Source organism: Lissotriton vulgaris, chromosome 8 (genome assembly GCF_964263255.1).
Source record: "Lissotriton vulgaris chromosome 8, aLisVul1.2, whole genome shotgun sequence".
Taxonomy (NCBI): domain Eukaryota; kingdom Metazoa; phylum Chordata; class Amphibia; order Caudata; family Salamandridae; genus Lissotriton; species Lissotriton vulgaris.
In genome coordinates, this window is record NC_141696.1 from 80,323,176 (window position 1) to 80,350,470 (window position 27,295).

The following is a 27,295-nucleotide window of genomic DNA, read 5'->3' on the forward strand; positions in this document are numbered from 1 at the left end:
GGAAGACATGCGCAGCTTTCTGTAGAACAAGCAGGGCAGGCATTATCTTGACACGTTGGTTCAACAATTAGGTTTTGTACATATTAACATCACTAAATCTGTCCTTGTGAATAATACTGTATATAAATTCTGTACATACATTGCACTTTTCCTCAAGAAAAATTTCTCAAAATGTATTAGCTGAAATGGAATAATTTTTTTATACATTCGAATGTTTTTAGGATTCTAAGAGACTGTTCAATCAGTATAAATGAATGAACTAATTTAGTTCTTTTTTTGTGTACAGATGATGGGACCTAGCATACACATTTGATGAATTTGAGAAATTCACACCATTTGCACTTGCACTTTATAAATTTAATGGGATGCACTCTTAGCACTTTCTAGTTACCTCTCCAATTCTATAGACTACATAGTGTGCGAAAACTAAAAGAACTGTTTTAATTATATTTACATCTTATGGTGCTATAAACAACACAGGGGTTGATTGTAAACGGATTTAACCGGTTATATATTTCCCCATTATCAATGACGGAAAATACGGCAAATATAAAGGATTTATCCTTTATAGAGAAGTAGTTTTAAATGAAATGAACTGTATTTATTATTTTAAATAAGTTCAGTGGCACGCGTGCAATTTATAGGTCATTGCTATGTATATATGTAAATATGACTACATTATTTAATTGTCGTGTGTTAATAGAAATATGCCTTTCCGAATAATGTTGTTAATGCAGATGACAACAATACAGCAGGATGTTGTCTATGTCATTGCACATGTGATCTATGACGTAAACAGTGGGAGGGGCACTCTTGCACTTTAAATATAGATGATGGTGTATTAAATCTGTGACACGTGATCAAGGGCTTACGGGCTTGAAACGCGTTGTGTTGGGTCACTTAAAATAAAATCACTGCCCACTTGAATACCTCGGAGGTCTGTGTCTCTTTCCTCGCCTGACTGCCGTTGTGAGACTTCAGGAAGTGGTTTGAGTGTTATATATATATATATATATATATATATATATATATATATATATATATATATATATATATATATATATATGAAGCGCTCACGACTTCAAAAGCACCTTTCGGTTTATTTAAATTGGAAAACAAGCTGTAGCATTTCATGAAATTCTTCTCCGACGCGTTTCAAGGCTGTCTGCTTCTTAATCATGGAGTTTCAGCATGCATTCTGCAGATGTCTCTCACAGCTTGCTCATTTAAATACCCTCAGTGGGTCTGATTAATTACTTCAGTCCGTGAATGCAGGCTGGGACTTGTAGTCAAGTTCAGAGTTAATTTACACCCTAAAGTGGGCTCTGCTTCGTGCATGTAATTAAATACCTTGTTTCCCTTCAGTGGGCCATGATGCTGAGCAAGTTCGATTTTTCCGCTTCTGAAGTGCTAACACGAGCTCTGGCAAAGTTCCATCTCGCAGCCTCCTTGCAATTTAGCACGAGTTCAGGTAAGGTTCCCCCTCGCAGCCTCATTGTTTCTTTAGGATGGTGCAGCTTCCCACGGCAGGGCTGCCGTGTAAATATGTTCAGTCCAAAGTGCCCAAAAGCATTGGAATCGCACACGACTTCAAAAGCACCTTTCGGTTTATTTAAATTGGAAAACAAGCTGTAGCATTTCATGAAATTCTTCTCCGACGCGTTTCAAGGCTGTCTGCCTCTTAATCATGGAGTTTCAGCATGCATTCTGCAGATGTCTCTCACAGCCTGCTCATTTAAATACCCTCAGTGGGTCTGATTAATTACTTCAGTCCGTGAATGCAGGCTGGGACTTGTAGTCAAGTTCAGAGTTAATTTACACCCTAAAGTGGGCTCTGCTTCGTGCATGAAATTAAATACCTTGTTTCCCTTCAGTGGGCCATGATGCTGAGCAAGTTCGATTTTTCCGCTTCTGAAGTGCTAACACGAGCTCTGGCAAAGTTCCATCTCGCAGCCTCCTTGCAATTTAGCACGAGTTCAGGTAAGGTTCCCGCTCGCAGCCTCATTGTATATATATATATATATACATATATATATATATATATATATATACATACACATATATATATATATATATATATATATATATATATATATATATATATATATATATATATATATATATATATATATATATATATATATATATATATATATATATATATATATATATATATATATATATATATATATATATATATATATATATATATACTGCTTTCACGCAGCGTCCCGTGCTTTCCTGCTTTGCTGTTGGTGGGCTGCCTAATGCCAATACCTTGACGAAAGAAAGAAACTGCTTGCGCAGACACCAGGAAAAGGCAGCCAACTTCATGAAGTGGGAGCTCCTTGACGTGTCTCTGGACAACACGAAATATACAATCCACCTCCAGGGAAACCGAAGGAAGAGCCACACACGAGGATTATGTATATATATATATATTCGCTTTTTTATTTACCGTGGGACTCCCACGACGGGGAATATTCAAGCATGTGAGTCTATGAAAGACACCAATACTGGAGAACCACCTGTTTACAGGTAAGTAACTATTGTTCATTTTACCACCTCCCGAAAAACTTGCAGCACCAGCACTCCAACAATCGGTTTCTGTCTTACCCATTCCCAAAAACTTGTGCGTGTATAAAAAGCGCATAATGTATTACTTCAAGTTGTAATAGAAGAAACCCTGATCTTACAACCACTTCCTGCAGAAATCTATAGGTCTTCCCCAGACTTCCTATACCAGAATTCCCAGGTCCCTTGTGCCTGCAGCCAAACTGGAGCAAAGGTATATATGCAGGAAATTCCAAGCACTATTCCAAGGGAATCTCTAGAAACTTCTACTTCAAGGAAGGCACCAGATATAAAAGTAGGATCCTCAGACTCATTCTCAAGTTCACTTTCTAGACCTTCCAAAAGACTCTGAATTCTGACAACTGTTGTGGCTTGCTGTGTAGTTCAGAGGACTGCTGCACCTGGAAGGACTGCTCTGCTGCCTGAAGCCTGTCTTGAACCTTAGGAGGCCTGTCCTTCTGTTTGAGACCTGTTCCACTGCTTGGACTCAGGACTATCGGAATTACTCCAAGGGATAGTCGACTCGCCTCCTGATAAGAGCCTTAGGGACAGAGAAAAGGCTCCAACAATCTTGAGCCAGCACCTGGACCCAGCCTGAGTGAGTCCTGACCCTCCAAGTGGTGTCTCTCCAACCCAGGGCCCTTGAAAGGTTTGCTAAATGTGCCCAGACAGCCAGGATCCAAAGCTTAGCACTTAAAACATTTTTGGCTCAAAACTGCTCTGAGAAGTGTGAGGAAACCAAAACCTACCTGCTCGTTGATCCGCCCAAGGGGCATTGCCAGTCGGTTTGACTTCGCCGCAGCTCCCACTATGTTCTCCACAGCATCAAATCCTGTTTAGTGATTCTTGGCAGAAAAAGTATCCAGCCTTGTGGAGCCCTCTTTAGCTACAGCTCACAGCTTCATCCAGCTGGAGCTGGAAGTTTTCAACCTCAAAAAAAGAGACTAATCCGACCATGGAAATCTTCACTGTGACTTCGTCCAGCAGCTCCTGACGACGACCTCTCCTCTTCAGACCCCGCCAGCAACCTTGCCCCGCAGAACTTTACCTCCTCAGACAATTTTTGCTGAAATCTCTTCTAAGTCCGAAGGTATGCGGTGACCAGGCCTTATCCATTTTTAGGTCTCGCGCCTGCGATGCATATGGCGAAGCCATATGCCATCGCGCAGGCGCGATACTATTGCTGCCGGGTCTGCTTCCCAGGAGACAGGAGATGTCACGAGCACGCTCTGGAAAGCGATCGGCGCCGGCCGCGCGCGCGCTTCCCCATCTCCTGTCTCTGTGGGAAGCACACAAGGAAGCCCAGCAAGCCCCGCCAAGTAACTTGAAATAATCTTTATTTCTTGTACAGACTGACGCTCGGAAACACTCGATGTGAAGTTCTCCTAAGTCATTTAACCTCGCTTATGGTGAGATTAATCTAGTGACTGGTGGGTGTGGGTGCTGGGCTAATCGCATCGGAGCTCCCTCTGGCGGCTTGTGATTGTAGTGTAGCCGGAGACTGAGCTCCCTCTATCGGTCGGCGCCCTTCGCTGTTGCTCTGAAGGAGCCCCCCTCAGATGCTGCGGCAGCCTCGAGTCGCGCAGTGTTGTCCCTGGACACCTGCGAGAGGAAACTCCAGACGCTATAATGTAATGCTGGCAAACAAAAAGTTTTCACTACGACGCGCTATATAAAGGTCTCATGTGGAAATATTTTACACCAAGGGTGACTTTGCAGAGATAGGCCCACTATCCGTGGACTCTGTGCTTTCCATCCCCAACTTACAAACATATCACTGCACGAGCAGTAGCACAATTAAACAGAATAACCCAGCCCAAAGTAGCAGTTGCACACCATGGCATTATGGGTATGCAAATGAGCCCAGGAACGGCTTCTTTCTCCACATTGCAGTATGCGACCTGTAAAAATTGAAGGCAACATTTCAAGTCTCGTGGGAAAAAAATGTCAATTTTGCAGTGAATCTCGCGTTTATTCAAAGACAGTTAAATAAGTCGCACACACTTTCTTTGAGATATTCAGGACCGGCGCAAAATACAATTCAGTGTCAAAATTACATTCTGTTCGGTTTTCATAAGTAGACGTGCTTCGCTGGAATTCATTCGCCTTGACCCATCCCCGAGATGAAAGTTAACATTGAAGTGCTTAAAAATTATGACACAAAAAAAGTAGTTTGTCAAAGGCCAGTGCTGCTGTACGGGGCGCACTTTATAGCCAGCCAGCAGACACCACTGATGTTTATTGTGGCCACGATCTGTATATTTCACAAAGTTTCCAGCAAGCAGAGCCTGTGACTCTGTACAGGGTCCTGAGATTGCTTGCACCCCACCTGCTAGGGCTTTAATCACAGAAATGTAGGGCCTCAGTCGCGGCAAGAAGGTGGGTGTGATCTGTTCTGTGTTGCCGACCAGCAGACCCTCTGAAGCTCATTGCTGCCCCCATCTGTACATTTCAAAGAGATGCCTGCCAACAGAGTACACAGTCTGCAGGGCTAGCGCCACATCTCTTACGACTTTAATCACAGAATACAACATCTCCAGTTCCCGCAAGATGGTCTCAATGGCACCCTGGGGGGCGCTGGGCATAATTTGGGTGTGGGGGTGATTGTCCCTCCTCAGTCTCCTGAAGGGGCAGGGCTCTCTTTGAGGGCAGCTGCGCGCCCTCCTGCCCTGTCTCTTCCCCATGGTTGGAAGTCTAGCTCCTTACAGATGACACTGCGCAGCGCGGCTCTAGGCGCTGCTTGGGTGAGGGCAGTTCTCTGCAGACTGCTGTTCCGATGACAGTTTGAAACCAGTGATTGACTCGGAGGCAGTTCTCGGTATTTTCCACAGGTACAACAGTAGTTGTGTGATTGTGTTAATAGATTTTCTTTTCCTTCAGGAGGTCGAAGTGAAGTTCTCGGGACTCACTGCTACAACAGTAGTTGTGTAATTGTGTTAATAGATTTTCTTTTTTTTCAGCAGGTCGAAGTGAAGTTCTCGGGACTCAGTGCTACAAAAGCAGTTGTGTGATTGTGTTAATAGATTTTCTTTTTTTTCAGCAGGTCGAAGTGAAGTTCTCGGGACTCAGTGCTACAAAAGTAGTTGTGTGATTGTGTTAATATATTTTCTTTTTTTTCAGCAGGTCGAAGTGAAGTTCTCGGGACTCAGTGCTACAAAAGTAATTGTGTGATTGTGTTAATAGATCTTCTTTTCCTTCAGCAGGTCGAAGTGAAGTTCTCGGGACTCACTGGGCACCTTCCTCAGTCATATGAGGGCCGGCCATTTTAACCTCACTTTTGGTGAGATTAATCTAGTGACTGGTGGGTTTAGATGAATCTATTGACTGCTGGGCTAATCGCATCGGAGCTCCCTCTGGCGGCTTGTGATTGTAGTCAGGAAAAGAAAATAGCCAGAGAACTGCCCTCACCCAAGCAGCACCTAGAGACGCGCTGCGCAGTGTCTTCTGAGGAGGGACTATCACCCCCACACCCAAATTATGCCCAGCGCCCCCCAGGGTGCCCTTGAGACCATCTTGCGGGAATGAAGGCCTGGATTCGACAAACTTAATGTGGAGAAAATGAAGGGGCATGATTGAAATAGAGAAGCCCGGGAAACGAGGCAGATTGATTGGAATGAGAGGATTCAAAGCGCAGTAAACTCCAAACCATTATGGATGTCCTGTAGCGCTTAAAACGGTGTAATCTTTATAGAAGCCACCAGTGAGCTTTGTGCAAGTTCAAATGAAGAACAGGGGGCAGAAAAACAGAAATCTAGGACAAAAGTTTGGGAAAGGATATTAAGAATGAGCAGAGTGGGAGGAAAGTGAAGGCAGGTTGGGGTGCTTGCTAGAATTTGAGGAAGAAGTAGACGTGTGGGTTGTAAAGAATAAAGGAAGGCAGGTATGTTGTACAGAAAAAAATACATGGTATTGGCACTTCACAGCTCGCGTAATTATTAATGGCATTTGTGTTATTGCTCATGCTGAGTTCCTGGAGTAGCAGATGTAGATGTTTGATCACTGCCTGCATAGTTATGATATGCAGACTCAGGACTCAAATCCAAGCCCAGATCACCAGGATCCTACCTTCTCCGGAGTTGAAAACCCATGTATTCAAGCAACTTCCATAACTGTGTAGCCTCTTCAGTGGTATCTGCTCCTAAAAGGAGGAGGGGGTAGGGTAGACATGGTCCTTTCCAAGGGCAGTGGTGTTATGGGTTAGTCCACCGCTGTGCTCAAAGGCAGTGAGGTACATTTATTTTCCCCCACATTTTCAGTGGGTACTTGCTGTCCTGCAGCAACGTTTGCAATTGTGAACTGGGCACCGGGGCAGTTGTCCTCTATACCACATTGAAAGCAAAATGAGGTGAAGGGTCCTTGTGATAGCTGCTTCTGAATAGGGTGCTGGAGCATGTTTAGCTGTCCTGGTCCTTCTTGGCCTACAATGCTTTGAGGTACTGTCACCGTCTTCGAAATTTAGGGGCAATGGATTTCAGGACACTTGATAGTTATCAAACCAGTACCATAAGATCCAACATACATCCTTAGAAATCAATGACATTTCCTGAAAAAAACGAAAGTTTAAGACAAGACAAGGTTGAGCATGGTTTTAATAGTGGCTACAGTGCAAAACCAAATTGTCTGCCAGGGTTTCTGTTGCTTTGTCAAGCCTCGCCAAAGTTACCAGCAAATTAAACAAGCATTTGCAATGCTACAGGTGTCGCATTTACTAGAGTTTGAGTTATTGGCATTGTAGATTACAATGCCTTTTATTAATGTGTTGGTTTTTTAAACAAATAAATAAAAGGCATTGCCATTTACAATGGCAATAGCATAAACTCTCGCAAATGCGAGACCTATTGCATTGTAAATGCTTGTAATTGTCTCTTTCACCGGATGTGGCCCAGCGGCCAGAGCTGCCGACTTTGGAGCTGCGAAATATTTTCGAGTCTCTGATTCTGGGCAAATCACTTAATCCCTCTCTGCCTACCAAAACATGAATGTCTCCTTGCATAATGTAAGTGGTGCTCATTTAAAGTGCTCCAATACCTTCGGGTCGAGTTCGCGCTGTAAAAAAATGTAAAGAATTTTTTTGAGCACAGAATTTACGTAAGTATCTGTTACATCGTGCACCCTACCTAGCGCTCCGATTTATAGTTGATTCCAAGTACACAGGTTATATATTTTTCCAGACCTAGGCTTTCATTGCACTAATTACTCCTTTCTGTGAGTTTCACTTCTGCTTCACTTAAACTGAACCAATCGGACTAATCTTTCTAATTATAATAATAGCTTCTTAAAGGAAAGGCCATGACTGAAAGGATGGTGTCCTGTCTAACAACCATCCCTCTCTATCCACCATGGTCCTTTCATTCAATATGCAACCATATAAAAGGTCATATGTCCTCTACCCCCGTTACCGCACCTATCGCAATTATGTGTTTTGTGTCAAGCGATATTAGTCGGAGAGAAACATATCCCAGCATTGAAAAGCCTGTGCCTTTATAGTTATCAATTGAAAACAGGCGGGTAAGATGCAAATTACTGGTAGAATCCATCAAGGGTGCACTCAATGCAACATACACTTCAAAGCCCACTCAGTGCCACATAATTACAAGCCACATAATTGCACTGCACTCAATGCAACATACACTCCAAATACCACTCATTGCCACATAATTACACGCCACATAATTACACTGCACTCAATGCAACATACACTCCAAATACCACTCAGTGCCACATAATTACACGCCAAATAATTACACTGCACTCAATGCAACATACACTCCAAATACCACTCAGTGCCACATAATTGCACTGCACTCAATGCAACATACACTACAAACAATACCACTCAATGCCACATAATTACACGCCACACAATTACACTCTACTGAATACAACATACACTCCTCATAATACCACTCAGTGCCACATAATTACACGCCACATAATTACACTGCACTCAGTGCAACATACACTCCAAATACCACTCAGTGCCACATAATTACATGCCAAATAATTACACTGCACTCAATGCAACATACACTCCAAATACCACTCAGCGCCACATAATTATACGCCACATAATTACACTGCACTCAATGCAACATACACTCCAAATGCCACTCAGAGCCACATAATTACACTGCACTCAATGCAACATACACTACAAACAATACCTCTCAGTGCCACATAATTACACGCCACACAATTACACTCTACTGAATACTACATACACTCCTCATAATACCACTCAGTGCCACATAATTACATGGCACATAATTACACTGCACTCAATGCAACATACACTCCAAATACCACTCAGTGCCACATAATTACACTGCACTCAATGCAACTTACACTCCAAACAATACCACTCAGTGCCACATAATTACACGCCACACAATTACACTCTGCTGAATACAGCATACACTCCTCATAATACCACTCAGTGCCACATAATTACACGCAACATCATTACACTCTACTCAATGCAACATAAATATACTCCACATAATACCACACAGTGCCACATAATTATATGTTACATAATTACACTGCACTCAATGCAACATACACTCCAAATAATACCACTCAGTGCCACATAATTACACGCCACACAATCACACTCTACTGAATACAACATAACCTCCCCATAACACCTCTCAGTGCCATATATTTATATGCAACAAAATTACACTGCACTCAATGCAACATACACTCCAAATACCACTCTTACACACCTTTTGATCCTCACAGCAGAACGCTCACACCTACTACACACTCAACTAAACCTCAACACACCATCTCTAGCTCACCCACGTATTTTACACAAGGCAAATGCTATACTTTTGTGATTCAAATTAGGGTCGCCATCACTCTATCTATCTATCAATCGCCCTCACTCTATCTATCACCCTCCCTCTATCTATCTATCACCCTCCCTCTATCTATCTATCGCCCTCCCTTTATCTGTCTATCGCCCTCACTCTATCTATCGCACTCACTATATCTATCTATCGCATCACCACAGCATCACTCAGCACCACAACAGCATCACTCGGGGGCACCACAACATCACTATGCACTACCACAGCATCACTGAACGCTACAGCATCACTCGTCACCACCACAACATGACTCAGCGTCACCACAGCATCAATCTGTGCAACCATTCAACAACTGGTTCAAATATGTTCTCTCAATGTTTCAAACTTTATTAAAAATGTCACAAAAAGATGTTAATATTTCACTTCTGTTCTTAAATTACAATAACTTTTATTTATGTATTAATTATTAAAAAAATTAAAAGCCATTTTTATTTGTTAAATCAATACATCTAAGTCACCTGAATACAACACATATTGCATTACAAATGCTATAGGTGTCACATTTGCAAAAGTTAAAACTATTGGCATTGTAAATGGCAAAGCTATTAATTTCGCTATTTTCAAAACCAACACATAAATAAAAAATGTGTCATTTACAATACCATTAGCTCAAACTTTCCTAATGCGAGACCTATTGCATTGCAAATGCTTGTTTATTTATTTATTAACCCAGCTTGGATCCAAAGATAAAAATAAAAAGCAGCTGCGTCATAGGCTTTTTTCTCATTTAGCCATGCTGCTCAGCTTCAAAAAAGTAGGAGGGGTCAGCCTCTATGTGCACAGTAAGGAGCTGGAAGAACAGTACTGGTGATTGACATGGTAAGTTTTCCAGCTTGCTAGGGAGAGAACTGGAACCAACAGCTTTGGTAACACTGACTGACACTATCATTTTCAAATAAAATCACATAAAGTTTCTAGGTCTAGAGACCCTGTTGTAACTGGTCTGGTATTGGCTTGCATTACCTGTACACATCAGTACAGAAGGGACGAGGACAAGGTGCTACTTTTCCTTTTAAACAACACTACAGTGCTGAGTATATGAACCTCACAAAGATGATATGCTGAGATAGTCCTACTGTTTTGCTTGGCCCTTTTTGCAGGATCACCCCCAAACTTTTTTCCATCACCCTCCTGTTTACTGACTCCATTGTTGTTGTTCTTTAGGACTCTGCACACTTTACTATTGCTGCCCAGTGCTAAAGTGTCTGTTCTCTCTCCTTAAAACATGGTAGAATTGGCTTACGCCCAATTGGCATATTTAATGTACTTGTACATTTCTAGTATGTGGTACTATGTGTAACCAGGGTCTGTAAATAAATGCTATTAGTGGGCCTGCAGCACAGATTGTGCCAACCACTTTAAACATGTCTCAGGCCTGCCACTGCAACATTTGTGGGAAGTTTTTAAACTGCCATTTTGACCTGGCATAATTAACCATTTGCCAGGCTCAAATCTTCCTTTTTAGTTAATATAAGCCACCCCTAGGGTAGTCCCTGGACAGCCCAGGGAGTAGGGTACAGTGCATTTAAAAATGTGGACATGTACTTTTAAGTTTTACATGTCATGGTAGCAAAAAAAAATATTTTTCACTACTGTAAGGCCTACCTCTCCCACAGGATAATATTAGAGTTAGTTTATTACATTTTATAAGCACTAACTTCCAAATAGGAACAGGTAACCAGTTCATGTTTGGTGTCTTGGGAATTGTAATAAAAAATCCTCTCTAATGGTAAAGTCAGATTTTATGTTACAATTTTGAAAAATAGCATTTTTAGAAAAATGCCATTTTCCGGCCTTGGCCATTTAGTGCATGCAGCCTTTCACTCGGCCATGACCCGGTGCAGCTGACAGTTGGGCTTTGTTTATTCCTCATAGACAGCCACACGCAATAGAGGGCTTAGGTGTGTCTGGATGAGTAGGATGGCAGGACAGAGCTGGGCACAGCCCTACTTACACTTGACAAGGTTATGTCCTGCCTCCACACAGAGGGCTGCGTGGTCCCTTAGTTAGTCTGGAGCCAGGAACAGGGGAGGCCGGAAAACTGTGCACTTCATAGGGAAACCTCTGGAAGTTCCTCTCACTTCAAAGGAGGCTCCTGGTATAAATATTAAATCTCAGACACCAACTCTTCAAGGCAATTCTGGACCTGAGGAGACTCTGCCAGGAGAGAAGGACTGCGGTGCTGCTGAAAGGACTGCCACTTTGCTGGACTGTTTCCCTGTTGAACTGCTGCCTTGCTGGATTTCTGCCCTCCTGCCTGAATCGGAGGGATTGGACCTGTACCTGAATCCAGGGCTCCCAGAGTGACTCCAAGGGCTAGCATGTTGGTCTCATGTTCAGAGCCACAGGGATGTAACAGGTTAAGAACCACCTGAACCAGCTCCCAGATCCAGGATCAACAAGCCCCCTGACCCTCAAGTGGGTGGTGCCTTTTAGGTCCTGGATCCTTGGTGTAGACTCCGAGTCACTGGGATACAGTGGATGCCACCATAGGCTACAATAGCAGTGAAGAGCTTCAGAAAACTAAGCCCTGCGGCATAAGTCACATTGCAGAAAGTTGATTTACTGCCTGGCTTGCGTCTCTTGCTTCAGAGGAAGGCGGTGTTTGCAGCCTGGGACACGCAACCCACACTTAAATACATCGATTTGTTTAGAGATATGAACGTATCTCTATTAAATCAATTTATTTAATATTTATTTAGATAAATGTGAGGAATTTCACCATGGTGCAACCTCAGAGCCCTAACAGAGAAACCGTCCCTGGTGCGGGGGGTGAGGGAGAGTTGCCGGTGTTCTGTTTAAAGGTGATATCTGTCCTTTGAAGTCAATGTGTGGACACGGTGCCTTGGATCTCCACCGTCGCTTTCGTCTGTATAATGCATTCTGACACTAAGGCCCAATTCTTAGAGAAGCAGCACTTTGTACAATCTCCCTAGGCTTAAGGTATCAGTGCATGTCCAAATATATACATGTTCAGCTAAACTGCCTTCTGGGTGTGAGCAAGGGTGCAGGCAATACATTGGCCAATCTTCATGCAGTTTTTCTAGAAGTTGCATCGTGATGATTGACCAGTGTGTTTGCAGGCCTTTGTCATGAGTCAAAGTGATAATAGTGAGTCAGAAGCCTCCAATGAAAATGCGGATGCATATTTACACATATGCAAAGGCAAAATCCGTTTTGTAAATATACACATATGAAGCCTGCAGTGATGTAGCACTGCCTCATCATGGTGAGTGAGTGTTACTTTCACGACTGCCCAAAGTAGGCCTCAGCTTAATGGGAACTCTTCCAAGATCACAGTTTCCCCTGTTCATCTGTGTTAATTGGGATAAGGCAGGGACAAGTGCCGTTAGACCTTACAGCCTTGGTGTGTCTTACCCCAAATGTTTTTGCCTTCGCCCCTCCTGTTTGCTGAAATTCTTTTTTGTTGGTATTAGGACTCTGTATACTTTACCACTGCTAATCAGTGTTAAAGTGCTTATGTTTGCTCATTTAAACACGGTAAAATAGGCTTATAACCAATTGGCATATTTAATTTACTTATAAGTCCCTAGTAAAGTTGTACTACATGAACCCAGGGCCTGTAAATCAAACGGCATTGGTGTGCCTGCAGCACTTACGGTGCCAGGCACTTAAGTGGCCCTTTAAAAACATGTATAGATAAACTTTTGCTGCCTGATTGCAGTTTTAAAGGTCAATTCGACCTGGCAAAGTAAGTAAGTCTTTTGCTAGGCGTAAACCCCCCTTTTTAGGTCGAGCTGGTGTTAGCAGCGCGAAGCGCTGCGTCCAGCGAAAGATCTTATGTTTTCCACTTGCTGGGAATGTTGGATATGGGATGGGCAAGCGCAGGGCCGGCGGCGATTTCAGCATGTGTGCGTGCACGTACAGCCCTGCGCCGTGCACATCTTCTGTCCCACATTCCTAGCAAGTCAGCCTCTCCCAATCGCGCGCCCACACACAGCCACACACGCATGCACACAGCCACACACAGACACAGCCTCCCCCCATCTCTCACAAGCAGGCACACGCACAAACACAGACGCGCACACACACACACATGCACATACACCCCCCCTTCCCCCAGCCAGTGCACGTAACTTGTGTTCACACAGCCTGCAAGCTCTAACTTACCGGCTCGGTCCTTGCCCGACTCCTGGCATGCCACGGGGCTCTCCTCACCACTCTGGAGCCCCGTGTTGCCTCTGGTGCCATGCAGTCTTCGCCCGGTCCCTTTGATGGGGCCAGGGACTTCCGCATTGAGGCTGCAGGGTTCCGGACGTTCTCCCGGCGGTTCCTTCCTGTTTCTTTTGCAGGTCCCGCCCACATCCCAAGGAAGGCTGCCTGATTTCGGCGATGTCGCACGGCCAATGCTTCTTTGTCCTGCTGCAGTTTGCCGGCGCTGATAGAAGCAGCTGCCTGTGTCCAAAGAGGAACTGCGCATTTGCATTTTTCCTCTCTTGAACCGAGGAGGGTAGTGTGAGAATCGACGTGGATTCAACCCCCTACCCCCCGCCCTCCATCCCTTGAACTCATTGCTGAGGAGTGTATTTTTTATCTAATTTTACTTGATGGACCGACAGGCCTAAGCATGCCACCCTTTGTGATCTGTGGAAATATTTATAGCCGCTAAAAATGATTACATGTAATCCAATTAGGGGGGGCATAGGGGAGGTGGGTGAGTTCTGGCCCGTATCGCTGTCGTCTGACATTAAGGGCCTGTTTATATGCTGATGTACATTTGTGGAACATGCTTCACCTTTTCACGCCTTGGAGACATAAGTGCAAGGACATACCTGCATGCCACACACTGCTGCATTACTCACACTGCTGCACGGCTCACACTGCTGCACACCTCACACCGCTGCACGCCTCACACCACTGCATGCCTCACACTGCTGCACGCCACACACTGCTGCACGCCACACACTGCTGCACCCTGCTGCAAGCTGCACACTGCTGCATTACTCACACTGCTGCACGCCTCACACCGCTGCACACCTCACACTGCTGCATTACTCACACCGCTGCATGCCTCACACTGCTACATGCCTCACACTGCTGCATGCCTCACACTGCTGCATGCCTCACACCGCTGCATGCCACACATGGCTGCACACCACACACGGCTGCACCCCACACACTACTGCACGCCTCACACTGCTGCACGCTGCACACTGCTGCACTCTGCACACTGCTGCACACTGCACACTGCTGCATTACTCACACTGCTGCACGCCTCACACTGCTGCACGCCTCACACCACTGCACGCCACACACTGCTGCACGCGACACACTGCTGCACGCCACACACTGCTGCACACCTCACACTGCTGCACGCCACACACTGCTGCACACTGCTGCATTAGTCACACTGCTGCACGCGTCACACCGCTGCACGCCTCACACTGCTGCATTACTCACACTGCTGCACGCCACACACTACTGCACACCTCACACTGCTGCACGCCACACACTGCTGCACACTGCTGCATTAGTCACACTGCTGCACGCCTCACACCGCTGCACGCCTCACACTGCTGCATTACTCACACTGCTGCACACCTCACACCACTGCATGCCTCACACTGCTGCACGCCACACACTGCTGCATGCCACACACTGCTGCATGCCTCACACTGCTGCACGCCTCACACTGCTGCATGCCTCACACTGCTGCATGCCTCACACTGCTGCACGCCTCCCACTGCTGCACGCCATACACTGCTGCACGCCTCACACTGCTGCATGCTGCATGCGGCTGCACACCTCACACTGCTGCACGCCACACACTGCTGCACGCCTCACACTGCTGCACGCCACACACTGCTGCACGCTGCATGCCACTGCACGCCACACACTGCTGCATGCCTCACACTGCTGCACACTACACGCCACACACTGCTGCATGCCTCACACTGCTGCACGCTTCACACTGCTGCATGCCACACACTGCAGCATGCCTCACACTGCTGCACACCTCACACTGCTTCATGCCTCACACTGCTGCACGCCTCACACTGCTGCAGGCTGCACTCCGCACACTGCTGCATGCCTCACACTTCTGCACACCTCACACTGCTGCATTACTCATACTGCTGCAAGCTGCACACTGCCGCACGCCTCACACTGCTGCCCGCCTCACACTGCTGCACACTGCTGCATTACTCACAATGCTGCATGCTGCACACTGCTGCATGCCACACACTGCTGCATGACACACACTGCTGCATGACACACACTGCTGCACACCTCGCACTGCTGCACACCTCACAACACCACCACATCACTCTAGGACACCACCACATCACTCTAGGACACCACCACATCACTCTGGGACACCACCACATCACTCTGGGACACCACCACATCACTCTGGGACACCACCACATCGCTCTGGGACACCACCACATCACTCTGGGAAACCACCACATCACTCTGGAACACCACCACGTCACTCTAGGACAACACCACATCACTCAGGGACACCACCACATCACTCGGGGCATCACTCAGGGGCACCACCATATCACTCAGGGACACCACCACATCACTCAGGGACACCACCACATCACTCAGCGACACCACCACATCACTCACAGACACCACCACATCACTCAGGGACACCACCACATCACCATAGGACGTGATACCACCACATCACTCTGGGACACCATCACCTCACTCAGCCCAACCATATCATTACTCAGCACCACACAGCACTGTCCTTGCTTGCTACCAACAAGCATTGCCATAGCCAATAGGACTCACATTAGGAAAGTGTAAGCTATTGGCTTTGTGAATAACAATGCTATTAATTTATATATTTTCAAAGCCAAAACATATTAAAAATATATATAATTTACAATACCAATATCTCCCACTTTCCTAATGCGAGACCTATTGCATTGCAAATGCTTGTTTGTATTGGACCTGCTCTCCATCGCTGTAGGACATATTTTTAGACTTTAACTTGGTCTTACGTGACTAGATGTCCATGGTTGGTCTTCGATCTTTTAGGCACTAGTTTTCACCTTAGGCTTAAAAAATTTATAATTCTGCTTCTACTGATCGGATTTTTGTCACTTTGGTGTCAAATAATTTTAAAAAATTTACTCGATTTTTCTTGTATTGTGTTTTCACTTCATTGCTGTTTGTGTGCTGCATAAATCCTTTACACTTTGCCTCTAAGTTAGGCATGACTGCTTTGGCTCCAAGCTACCTGAGGATTAAGCACAGGGTAATTTGGTAACTTTAGTGGTTCACCCTGACAAGGATTGTGGCTGTTGATTGAGAAGGGTTAACCCCCCACTCGACCAACAACCCAATGTCTCACAAAGTTCTTCAAACATTGGTATATCTCCTTTTTTGGATATGCCCAAGAGATAGGCTGCAGAGTCTACTTAGGTTGATCAGAATCCCACGTGCCCACTATATAGTTCTCTCCAGTGTCCATGCATAGCCTTCGTCCAATTATTGGTCAAAAGGAATGGATTGCTTTGGTATGAATATTCCCACTCATGGATCATCATCAGCTTTGCTGCCTATTAATAGAGCTTAGGGTCTGGTAGGGCTGTGTCCCCATTATGCGGCCTCTTTATCAGGGTAGACAATGCTATCCTCGAAGAGGCCCTGATCCTTAAGCAACCATCTTGTCACTGTGTTAACCAACTGGACGAAACTGTCAGGTACCGCATATGGCGTATTTTGCAGATTATATAAGAATGTGAGCAATGTGATCATTTTATAAAGTGTTGCCTTCCCCAAGAGTGATAACGGTGCTTTCACCAGTGTCCCATGTCAGTTTAAGGATTTTATTTACATTATGTTGACTAAACTCGCCGGGTCTCTAGTAATAAACATCCCTAGGTACCTGAATCCTTCTGTTGTGCACTGTATTGGTCATGACCAGTCCTCTGCACGGCAGCGGTGGCAGAGGGACCATTCTGAGACTCGGCAGGCACCTGATGTATTCCAATCAATATTATTCCAGTGTAGCGGCAGATATCCGTACGGTTACTAGGACCCTGGGTATAGAGTGCAGGGGATCCGCCAAGTATAACAGAATGCCATCTGCATAGAGTATATCTTCTCAGTCTGGGCCCATCAAATACTCTGGAGCAGGACATTGTACCTCACCCATTCCGATAAATGCTTCAAACTGTAATCAGATTTTTACAATACCATATAATTTAGGAGGACCTGCACATATGGATGAATTTTGTAATTTATTTGCTCTGAGTAACAAGTTAAAAATGTAAAAGTTGTTTATTTCTCTTTTGTGTCCTGCAGTTAAAAGTCGGAAGCCATCCATTGGAGAGCTCATCTTGCGCCATACCAACAGCCCGACTAGAGCACGCCAGGCTGCCCAACTTGCTTTCCAACACATGAGGGACGGTCAGGTTTTGCATGCCCTATCTGGAACGTCCATCTTCAAGAGTTCGGCTGAGAAACAGAATGAGGCGCTGAGGGTGAAGAATGCAGTGTACTGTGCAGTCATCTTTGTGGAATTCCTGAAGGAGCTGGCAGCCATTGCGCAGGAGCATGCGGTGACGTCACCATTTCTACTGGAATCAATGGAGGAGTGACAAGCTGAGTTCAGCTGAGTGCATAAAAGCATAGGGCCCTGCAGCCTCCTGGTGGTTTCTACTGCGTTCTGTGGAGCAGTGACTGTTCAGTGGATGAGGCGCATTGGAGTATAGGTCGACCAACCAAGGGAAAGGCCTGGTCCATTTAGGAGGTCTGAGAGCATTGGAGCCTGAGGTTACCTCATGCCTCGTAACACACATGTAAGGGAAGCACTTGACCGTGCAGCCTTGCCGTCACCATGCCTTTGTTGTCCTCAAGCGGCGATTGTCTGATACAAGAGTGACTTGCCACCAATCTCCACATTTTGTGTTTGTCCATGACACAGTGACAGACTGGGAGAGCATAAAAAGGTCCCTTGAGTTTGCATTATGTTTGTTAAAAAAGTGACTCTGTTGGGGAGAGAACGAAACAACTTGTACATTGGAATGGGCCTTTGCCCGGCTGTACTCATGTGCTGTAGTAACAGAAGCAGCGGAATGTGAAGAGGAAAGCCTGGGACATCAGCTACTATCAGCTCAGATTTAAACAAGACCTTCTCCCTTGCTGAATGAATGGAAAGAAGTCGCTGTAGCTGTCTGTCGCTGTAGTGCAAGAGCAATGCAAACTACCAACAGCAAAGTCAGCGCAAACATATCTTCGCAGAGGCACCATCTCTTTGCTACCCTTGGCGATGTCATAGTGGGATGATCATGACTTCTTCAGAAGTATGCTTTCAGAAAGAACCCCTCTTCCAGGAGGTCATCATTGGTGGTGCCGGAGGAGAGGCTTGTTAATATAAATAACTCTCTTATACCACTGAATGTGCATTTATAGTGTGGGTGGCACTGTTGGAAGCAACAGGTTACACACATACACACACCCGTTTGCCATGTTTTCTCCAGAGTCGACTTGCGTTGAGTATTCCTTACAGCTGTGAGCGAAGAAAGTGCAGCGCTTTCCTTCACCAAACTTGGTTGAGCTAAGAAAACCACACAGCGCTCAGCTGCCATGCAAACCCCAAAAGCCACTGGGCCTCAGTGCTCTGGTTTTTTTTTTACAACTGGAAAACACTACAGCAGCGCCCTGCATTTACACTTCGTGTGTAAATAGACATTTGGGACCTGCATTTTATGATGAATGAGGGTGGGCGGGATATTTTTTAATTTATTTAAGAATGAATGTTTTATGAAGAGCGTGTTATTATTCGCTGTTGCTGCATTTGTAAATGATTTCATATGTACATAGATATACTTTATAAGTCTGGCCGGCCGCGGCTGGTCAACAGAACAGATTTTAGCGCCCCTCCTGGGCAGAGATTGACACCAAGTAACCATGGAAATTGTCAGATCAATATCTTACAGACAGACCTCTTATGCACATATGGTTACATAACAAAATGTATGTTCACCTCATATAATCTCCTGCCTTCAGCCAGCAGGGTGATTCTCCATTGTTTGAATTAGCAAATTGTATTCATCCTTACCCCTCCATTTTCCACCAACTCTTTCCAGAAAATGTATGCTAAGTCTAAGTAGTACATTGTCACTTTATTGTTGTCCAGAGAAGGTTGTTGTTATATCTAATGTCACCCTACACAAGCCATTAGTGGTTATCTGTAACTGTTTTTAGAATTTCCATCTGTGTGATAATATATCTTAGTTGGGACGCCCTTGCCTATGTATTAAATCCATACTCTGTATGCTGAATGCGTCCTCACAGAGGCGGCAGTATACGTTTACTCTTCCCACCTACCTAGCACATAGTGGCCCTCCTCCAAGACACCAGCTTTCAGAAACCTGTAATACAATTGTTTGTCTCTTTTGAAATGACCAGAACACTTTAGCCCTTTTTATTGCCATGCAATTTAATTTCTAGGGTGGAGTCATTCAGGCTCTGCCCATTTCCCCTCTTTATTTTTATTATCCTTCGCTAAATTTATAGGAAGCCCCAATATATTATGTTAGAGTTAGAAAGATGACATCAAATTTATTTATATTGCCACCCAATATCTACAAACTCTAAAGATACATTTTGAGAATGTATTCATCAAAAGTACTCTGTGTCAATGTTAAATATTTTCCCTTTGGTTCAAAACAGTAGAGTACATATGAAGAGTGTTTGGTGTAAAACCAGTAGACCTCAAAATATAAAGAGGAGCTTTTCATTCACCAGGTTGAAACTAGCATTTTGTTCCTTCAAGGATGTTTGTTTTAATTGTGCCTTGAAGCACCTTTCTGCAAGATAAAACCCCAACCAAAACACACAGTGCAGTTTCAAATATAAGGCGGCCAGCCAAATAATGCTTTGGTGAATTAAAATATTTTTGAACAGTAACTCTGGGACATCTATGTCCCACTCTTTACTGCCCTACTGTGTGTAAAGCATATTCTTCTAGAAGAAAATGTGTTTCGGTGCACTGAGTTACAAGAGTACAGCATATCTGATCAAAATACTGAAGAAATAATTGCATTGTAAAACATGATTGGTATGTAGTCATTTGTGACAACAAAGGGAAAATCTAAATACTATGTTATTGTCACAGGCATCCAGCACTGTGAATCTGACCACCACCTTCCAAAATTCACTGCCGGGGCACTTCTGAGGGAATTTCAGAAGGCCCTGGAAATGCTCTTCTGAGTCGCCTACTGCTCCCCATTGTCATGCTGCTCTTTCCTCGTAACATCTCATACCTGTACGTAGATGGAGGTGTTTGCCCGGCCACACAATATTAGATGGGTTGAATGTGTGAATGCAATGTATTGATATTCTAAAGAAGAGAAATGTGCTTACTTGTAACAATAGTTCTCCAGCAAGGGAGCCAACCGATATTCACAAATGTAGAATTTCTGCCACTTGACTGAACCACGGAAACACGACAAGCAATATATCCATATTTTTTACTCGTTTTTTCCCTTTTTCATATTCCTGGGAGTTCATCAATTCAAAATATACTAAAGAGTGCATCAGAAAAGAAGCATTTTCTCTAGTCAATGGGACTTCCGTAGGCCTACAAGCACCAGAACTCATTCAGCCACTATACAGCATTTATTTTTCTGCAAGTAAACCAGCCAAAGAAATATTTACTATTAGAGGGCCCCAAAGAAGAGTTGATCAGTTATGAATCTGGGAAGAATCCCTAGCTAGAGAACTATTGTTTCAGTTAAATAGTTTTTCCTTCTGCAGCAAGGGATCATTGCCAGATTCAAAACCTTAAAATCCCTAACAGTATCAGCGTCCATGGGAGGGTATACGGAGGTTCGGTTTGGGAAAAAACTTTGTAAGGGACGCCTGAGTGACTTGGTCATCTGTAGTACCTTCCAAATCTGAACAATAGTGAACACACAGATACAGAGAAGGTATAGGCCTCCTAGGTGTTGCTATGCAGGTCTTATGAAAAGGCACATTGCAAAAAAGGCAGTATCTTCTTTACACCTGGAGAGCCCTGGGCACTCAAGAGATGGCCTGTTTAGAGAGGCACAGCTGAATGTGTCCCACAATCCAAAGAGAGATGGTTTGCTTAGAAAGTGGCCTCCAATCCTAATCAATCTGGAAGACTGACGGTCTTATTTAGAGATTGTGGACAGGATACTCTGTCTTAAATGTAGTAGATATCCCAGGCACGGTATTGCAAGTGCTTCACGCTACAGTGCACTGCTAGTACAACAGCCAGAAAAGCTTCAACGTTTTTGACAAAGTTTCCCATCTGCCAAGCTTTAAATAATGCACAATCGTCCTTATGGCGCTCCACACAACTTACTTTTTTAAATTTTCTGTTTTCAGAAAATCTAGATTAACTATAGTGTGCTAGAATGTCAAATGTTGTAATCAATAGGAGCTGGGGTATAGTTATAGTGATTAGATAGATGAATTAACAGTATATTCCATAGCACTAAGCATACATTTTCAGGAAGCCGTTTAAGATATATTCATATTTGCTTGTCTTTGCACATATATTTTGCAATAGCATCATTCTTTGTACCCAGCAGTGTATATTCAGTGTAATTTTAATTTCCCAGTTTGGTAAAATTAATCTCTTACCGATCATCAGTGATTTAACGACCCAACCCATTTTCCCTTAGTGGAAGTTTTAAACTTCTGGGATGTTGTCAAGCAACAACATCCCAATACTAATGTCAAATTCATATCTGACATCCAAATATATTCTCTCAATTACAATCCCACAATATACATTTTGCTCCTCGGAAAGAAATTAAAAGATACATTAATCCTGATTTAAACCAGGCTACATCTCCAGCAGGTACCGACCTCTGTCAGTTGTAGTTTTGCATGTTTCACAGGCGTGAAATGCAATCACCAGGGAAGTCCCTGTTGGATTCAGAACCTAAAACTCACAGATAAGATCTGTATTTGGACCATGAATCATGTGAAACTTCAATCTCCTGACTCTAGTCATGTCTGCCTTTTTTTAAGCAATTGCTCTGACTCTTGGTGTAGAATCAGTTTTTATACAAAGGTGATTACCTGTCCAGATTCCCCTCTTTGCATAACTATTATTTAGCAGTCTATTCGGAGCATCTGTACTAATTGCTAGAGATCCTATTTCTTGCAAACCTGGTTTGATTATTTTGAGTTTTCCCCTCTCTTGTTCAGATAAGCCAAAGTCTCTAAATATTCTCTCAAAAAGGACCATTACCTGTCACTCCATATGTGTTGAATGATGTAAATGCCAGCTGTTTTCCATTTAACCTATTGTAGCACCAGCTATTACATTTTATGTAAGGGGTTGAAAGCCTCACATCCTGAGGGATGCACCATTGGCCTAGACCTTGGTCTTTCCTAATGCTTTTCCTCTACGGCCTGAAAACATCATAATGCATGTTGTTGGTGTTGTCCATTTAGACCACCATTTCTCTTCTCTGCATCCCAGGGAGAAAGACCTGCAGAGCTGTAAAGAATCTGGACTGAGAAACCCCCCTTCCACTTACCCCCAGGCTAGACCTGTCAGTGTGACATCTAAGCTCAATGTGAACTGGTGAGGAACTCAACAAAGCCCAGAAAGCAACACTTTACTCTGAAAAATATCCAGGATAGCAGAAGATGTACAAAAACCCCTCAGTGAGTAAAAATTGATGTACCTGGAATGAAATAAGTGAAAAACACGAGACGACTGTCCCCCGAGCCCTTTTCTGTTGAATCCGAAAACAAATAATTCAGAATGGCTACCTGAAGGCTCTCTCTGCCATGTGGACATGCAGTCTTTTGATGCTTCCCTTTGCATGTGTTTTTCTGTAGTTTCTCTCTTTTTATATTCCTAGGAAATAGTGGACAGGAGAAAGTGTTTAAAAGGAATGTATATGTTTTGTGGCATTTCCAAGGTCTAATCCAGTTGCAGGTAATGATTCCAAGGTATGAATCTAGGAAGATCCACCCCTTGCTGGAAAACTATTGTCACTGTATACACACTGTCATCCAGTTTAAGAAATATTCTGACCTATTTCTTTAATGTATTTGTGATGTGACCGGGCCTTTAATGTAGAAGATGCTTTTGAGGTTTATTATTAATTGTGAAAGATGCTTTGTAGCTCCTGTGTGCTGCCTTCTTCTAAAACCACAATCTTCACAACAGTGTTGGTGTGACTTTTACATGCAGTTTAGACTCTCCGTGCATCACTGAGTTGAATAAAAGCTAGGGTGGTGGCTTATCCATGGTTAAGTACTTTAAGATGGCAGAAATTCCCTTTTGTTCTCCTGTCTTTGTAAACCCATATGGGTAGTTATAAATGTTTAAATTTTAATATTACTTTTTTTAACTAATATATGCAATAACTTGAAAGATGCTGCACATATGAGTGAATGTATGAGGGACTGGAGCCCTGTGTTCAACGGACTGTTGTAATAATCGTACAGTGCAGCATGTTGGGTAGTGCATGTATGTGCGAAGATTTAAAAATCTGCTTGCTTTATGAGTACGTTCTTTTTATTTTCTGTTTCTACCCCTGCGTCAAAGAATTTTGCTGTCCCTCCGCACTTTGCAATAGAAAAGTTTTTTAGGATCCAGAAGTATTTTTCCATGTTTACCACCATTTAATAGTACGGTTGGAGTGGGGTGGAGTGTTCAGTGGTTGCTGTACATGTTTAGGGCACCCTAATGCCACCATTCCTGCACAGTCGTTCCACAATGCAGAGTCAATGGAGGAGCTTAGATGCAAATAGGGTTACAGTAGAAAAAAGTTGAATTAAACTCGTACAGATTCCTTTACGGCCACATTTTGAGTATTTTAAAGAGACTTAAACACTGATGCTGAGTTTTGCAAAGCCAGAAGTGTCCGAAATTTGCAGTTTGAAGATTAATGCTTATGTTTGAAGATGTCAAGATCTTTTGTAGACTGTTGCTTAGGGATTAGATCTCTAGCAGTGGAAATTGCTCCTTTTTATCAGCACCTTTGTCCGTTCATTAAAAATTGATAAATTACTTGGAAATTTGTAAGGCTCCTCCTCCCGACGGAAGTTGTAAACTGAGCTAACTGAAAATTATTGCTAATAATACTTAAAAGTTGTGTTTCATGGTTTTGAATAAGCTAACCCGAACCATAATTTGAGACGCATTGTCTTGGCGAAGGTGAAAATATGTGTGCCAAGTCTGGAGGCCTATTGTGTACTCCTCGTCCTTATTTTTTCAGACGTCGCCGTCCTGCTTTCCTAGGCTGGCTGCAGGTAGGTGACACTCGTAGAGCATGCACAGCCTCAAGGGTGTTTAGATCTTCGATGTTCTCGACCAGTAAGAATCACATGTCCACAGGGCGGGACACTGAATGCACTGATGGCCAGCAGGCTGCTACCCACAGTGGCTTCTCTTGGCCTTATTGCCCTAGCTTCTGGTTCACTCTTTAGGTAGCAGCGCATTGTGATAAACGCCCCCCTGGGATATTTATTGAGTCATGTTGTGTATTTGCATTAAAAAAAAAAGATTTTAAGAAAGCAATTTGTGTTTGGCATAAAATGAAGTTTTAATTCAGGTAAAAAAAAATCACATTTAATTTCTCAAAATAAATTGTGATGTGGAAACCATTCAACATGCGTCAGATCTCCTTTGTTTGTTGTGTTCCACTTTACCCCAAGTTGTGTTTAACACGATAATCTTAGAAAACTTTCCACAGCATGAACAAGGGCGCTGTTGACATGGCAATGGAAACGTTTAGTGGAATTAAAATTTCCAACATTAAAATATCAAAGTCAAGTTTTATTTCCTTTTGTCAGTCACCTAATCATGGGAGTTTCTGCTCTTCCCTTGACATTTAGGGAACTGTGCTCATGCATGGAAATGCTTTGCCCGCTGTGTTGTCCTGACACATATCCGCGCAAGTGTGATAATGCAAATGCACTATGCCTCATTGTGGTGTGAAGGGGGGGGGGGTTCCAGTGATAGTTTACATTAGCAAACAAGATTTATTTTCTTTTTCCGCTGATGCAGAACAGTATCACCAAAAACAATTGTCAAAGCCAGAATGTGGGTATTTGTATTGAAAGACTAGACCTATTGACTGCACCAATGCTTGTTCCTTTCTGCCAACATGCCCATACATCACAACTTTCTGTTTTACACACCATTTTAATCTTTCAGATGCATCATTTTCTCTTTCTTTTGGGGTTTTTAGTTCTCAGCTATTTTTTGCAAATTTTTCATGTTTAAAAAGTCTTTTGTGTTGTGTTTATTTTATTTTTTACCGCTGGAGTAGCTGTTTCATAACCCTCTCAGCCATGGGCTCTTATGTACTTTTCACAGTATGATGGTAAAATGTCAGGTAGGAATTGGAAATTAAGATGCCTTTTCTGTCTGACACTGGGCAGTGAAGTTGTAACTTGTGGACTTTGTTGGAATGCAGAACCTAAGTGCATCACTGTGAGTGAATGAAAGTATTTCTTTATATCGAACATCCTAATCCTTCATTTCAGACAGCAACATATTAGACTAGGGAATGGTCCAGAGGGCATTCACTGTCTCCTCCACCAACCCCCCAAAAAATGGTCTGGCGGAACCATCGATTTACTACCGTTTGAATATCCCCAAGTGCTGGACTGGATTCAGGGAACTTTAAAAGCAGTGCTCCCAGATGCTGGCCGGAGTCATTGTGTGGCACTGTGTTAGCTCCATACCACCCCCTAAGTAATGAAGCCAAGCTGCATGTAAGTGCCACCTCTGAAGTCAATGTCTTTCTATGCCAATGTTGGCGAGTCCTCTGATCTCCACCTCCCCAAGGTGGCTGCCCCAACCCAGAAGTATAGCATTGTTCACCACTGTGAGCTCTGGGTGATGAAGGGTCTGACATTGCAGATCTTGTGCACTCTCCTCAGATACCTGGACCAGGTTGGAGATATTTCCCTGATGCTGTGCTCACTGGGACTTCAGATCCCACTGCAGAGCTGGCATAAGCCATCTGGAATACTTCACCAGCAGGATGCAGGAGGCCACCAGAACCAGCAGCCTCAGAGTCAGTCTCACCAAAATCCAGGACTGAGTTAGAAACATTGGGATCATAGCCCAAATGCCCTGGACTCTGCTCCAAAGGGTAGTTGTGGAACTGCACCATGTCCAGAATGGCTCTGAGGAAAAAGCCTCTGAGAAGGAGTCAGATGTGACTTTGACAGATTGATAGTACACCCAACCCAAGCGAATGCAGGAGTTTCGTTGCAGTCTCTTGGTGAGTGACCACTGCCTGTGGCGCACCTGCTTTCAGCAGTCAATCGTCGAGGTAGGGGGAAAGACTGGAACCCCTGAAGGTATGCTGCAACCACTGCCAACACTTTAGTGAACACCTGAGGGCCACTGGTGAGGCCAAACGGGAACATAAAGATCTGGAAATGCTCCAGACCTACCATGAACTGCAGGTAATGACACAGGAATGTGGAAATATGTGTCTTAGAGGTCCAACGCTACCATCCAGTCTCCAGCACCCATGGCTGATTAGACCTGAGGCAAAGTGAGCACCTTGAATTTCTCTGTTCGAGGCATATGAGCTGCAGATTACACACTGTGCATAGATCGCCACCTAGTGTTAGGCCCGGATGTTTGCAGTTGGTTTTGCCCTGAAAAGTCTTTGGAAGTCACCAGATAGGTGACTCCTCCTTTGGATTGCGCATGGGCATCGGCTCCATCCTTAAATTGTTTTTTTTCCGTCATCGGGCTCGGATGTGTTTCCTGCGCTCCCAGTTGGAAATGATTCTCCTTCGGTGCGCAATCCTCACCATTTTCGACGGTATTGTTTCAAACGCGTTTCCAATCGACGCTGCTCTTCAACTTCGAAGTCTTCGATTCCGGTCGT

General features: G+C 44.0%; 1 protein-coding gene across 4 annotated transcripts in view; it reads left to right on the forward strand.

The window, feature by feature from the left end:
• FHIP1B (FHF complex subunit HOOK interacting protein 1B) overlaps window positions 1–25,045 on the forward strand; it is a 449,140-nt gene extending 424,095 nt beyond the window's left edge. For all 4 annotated transcript variants that reach the window (XM_086933723.1, XM_086933726.1, XM_086933725.1 and 1 more), the window contains one exon: window positions 17,739–25,045. In XM_086933723.1, the coding sequence (XP_086789849.1) occupies window positions 17,739–18,034 (296 nt within the window). In that variant the 3' untranslated portion in view covers window positions 18,035–25,045. The remainder of the gene's footprint in view (window positions 1–17,738) is intronic.
• The last annotated feature ends 2,250 nt before the right edge of the window (window positions 25,046–27,295 follow it).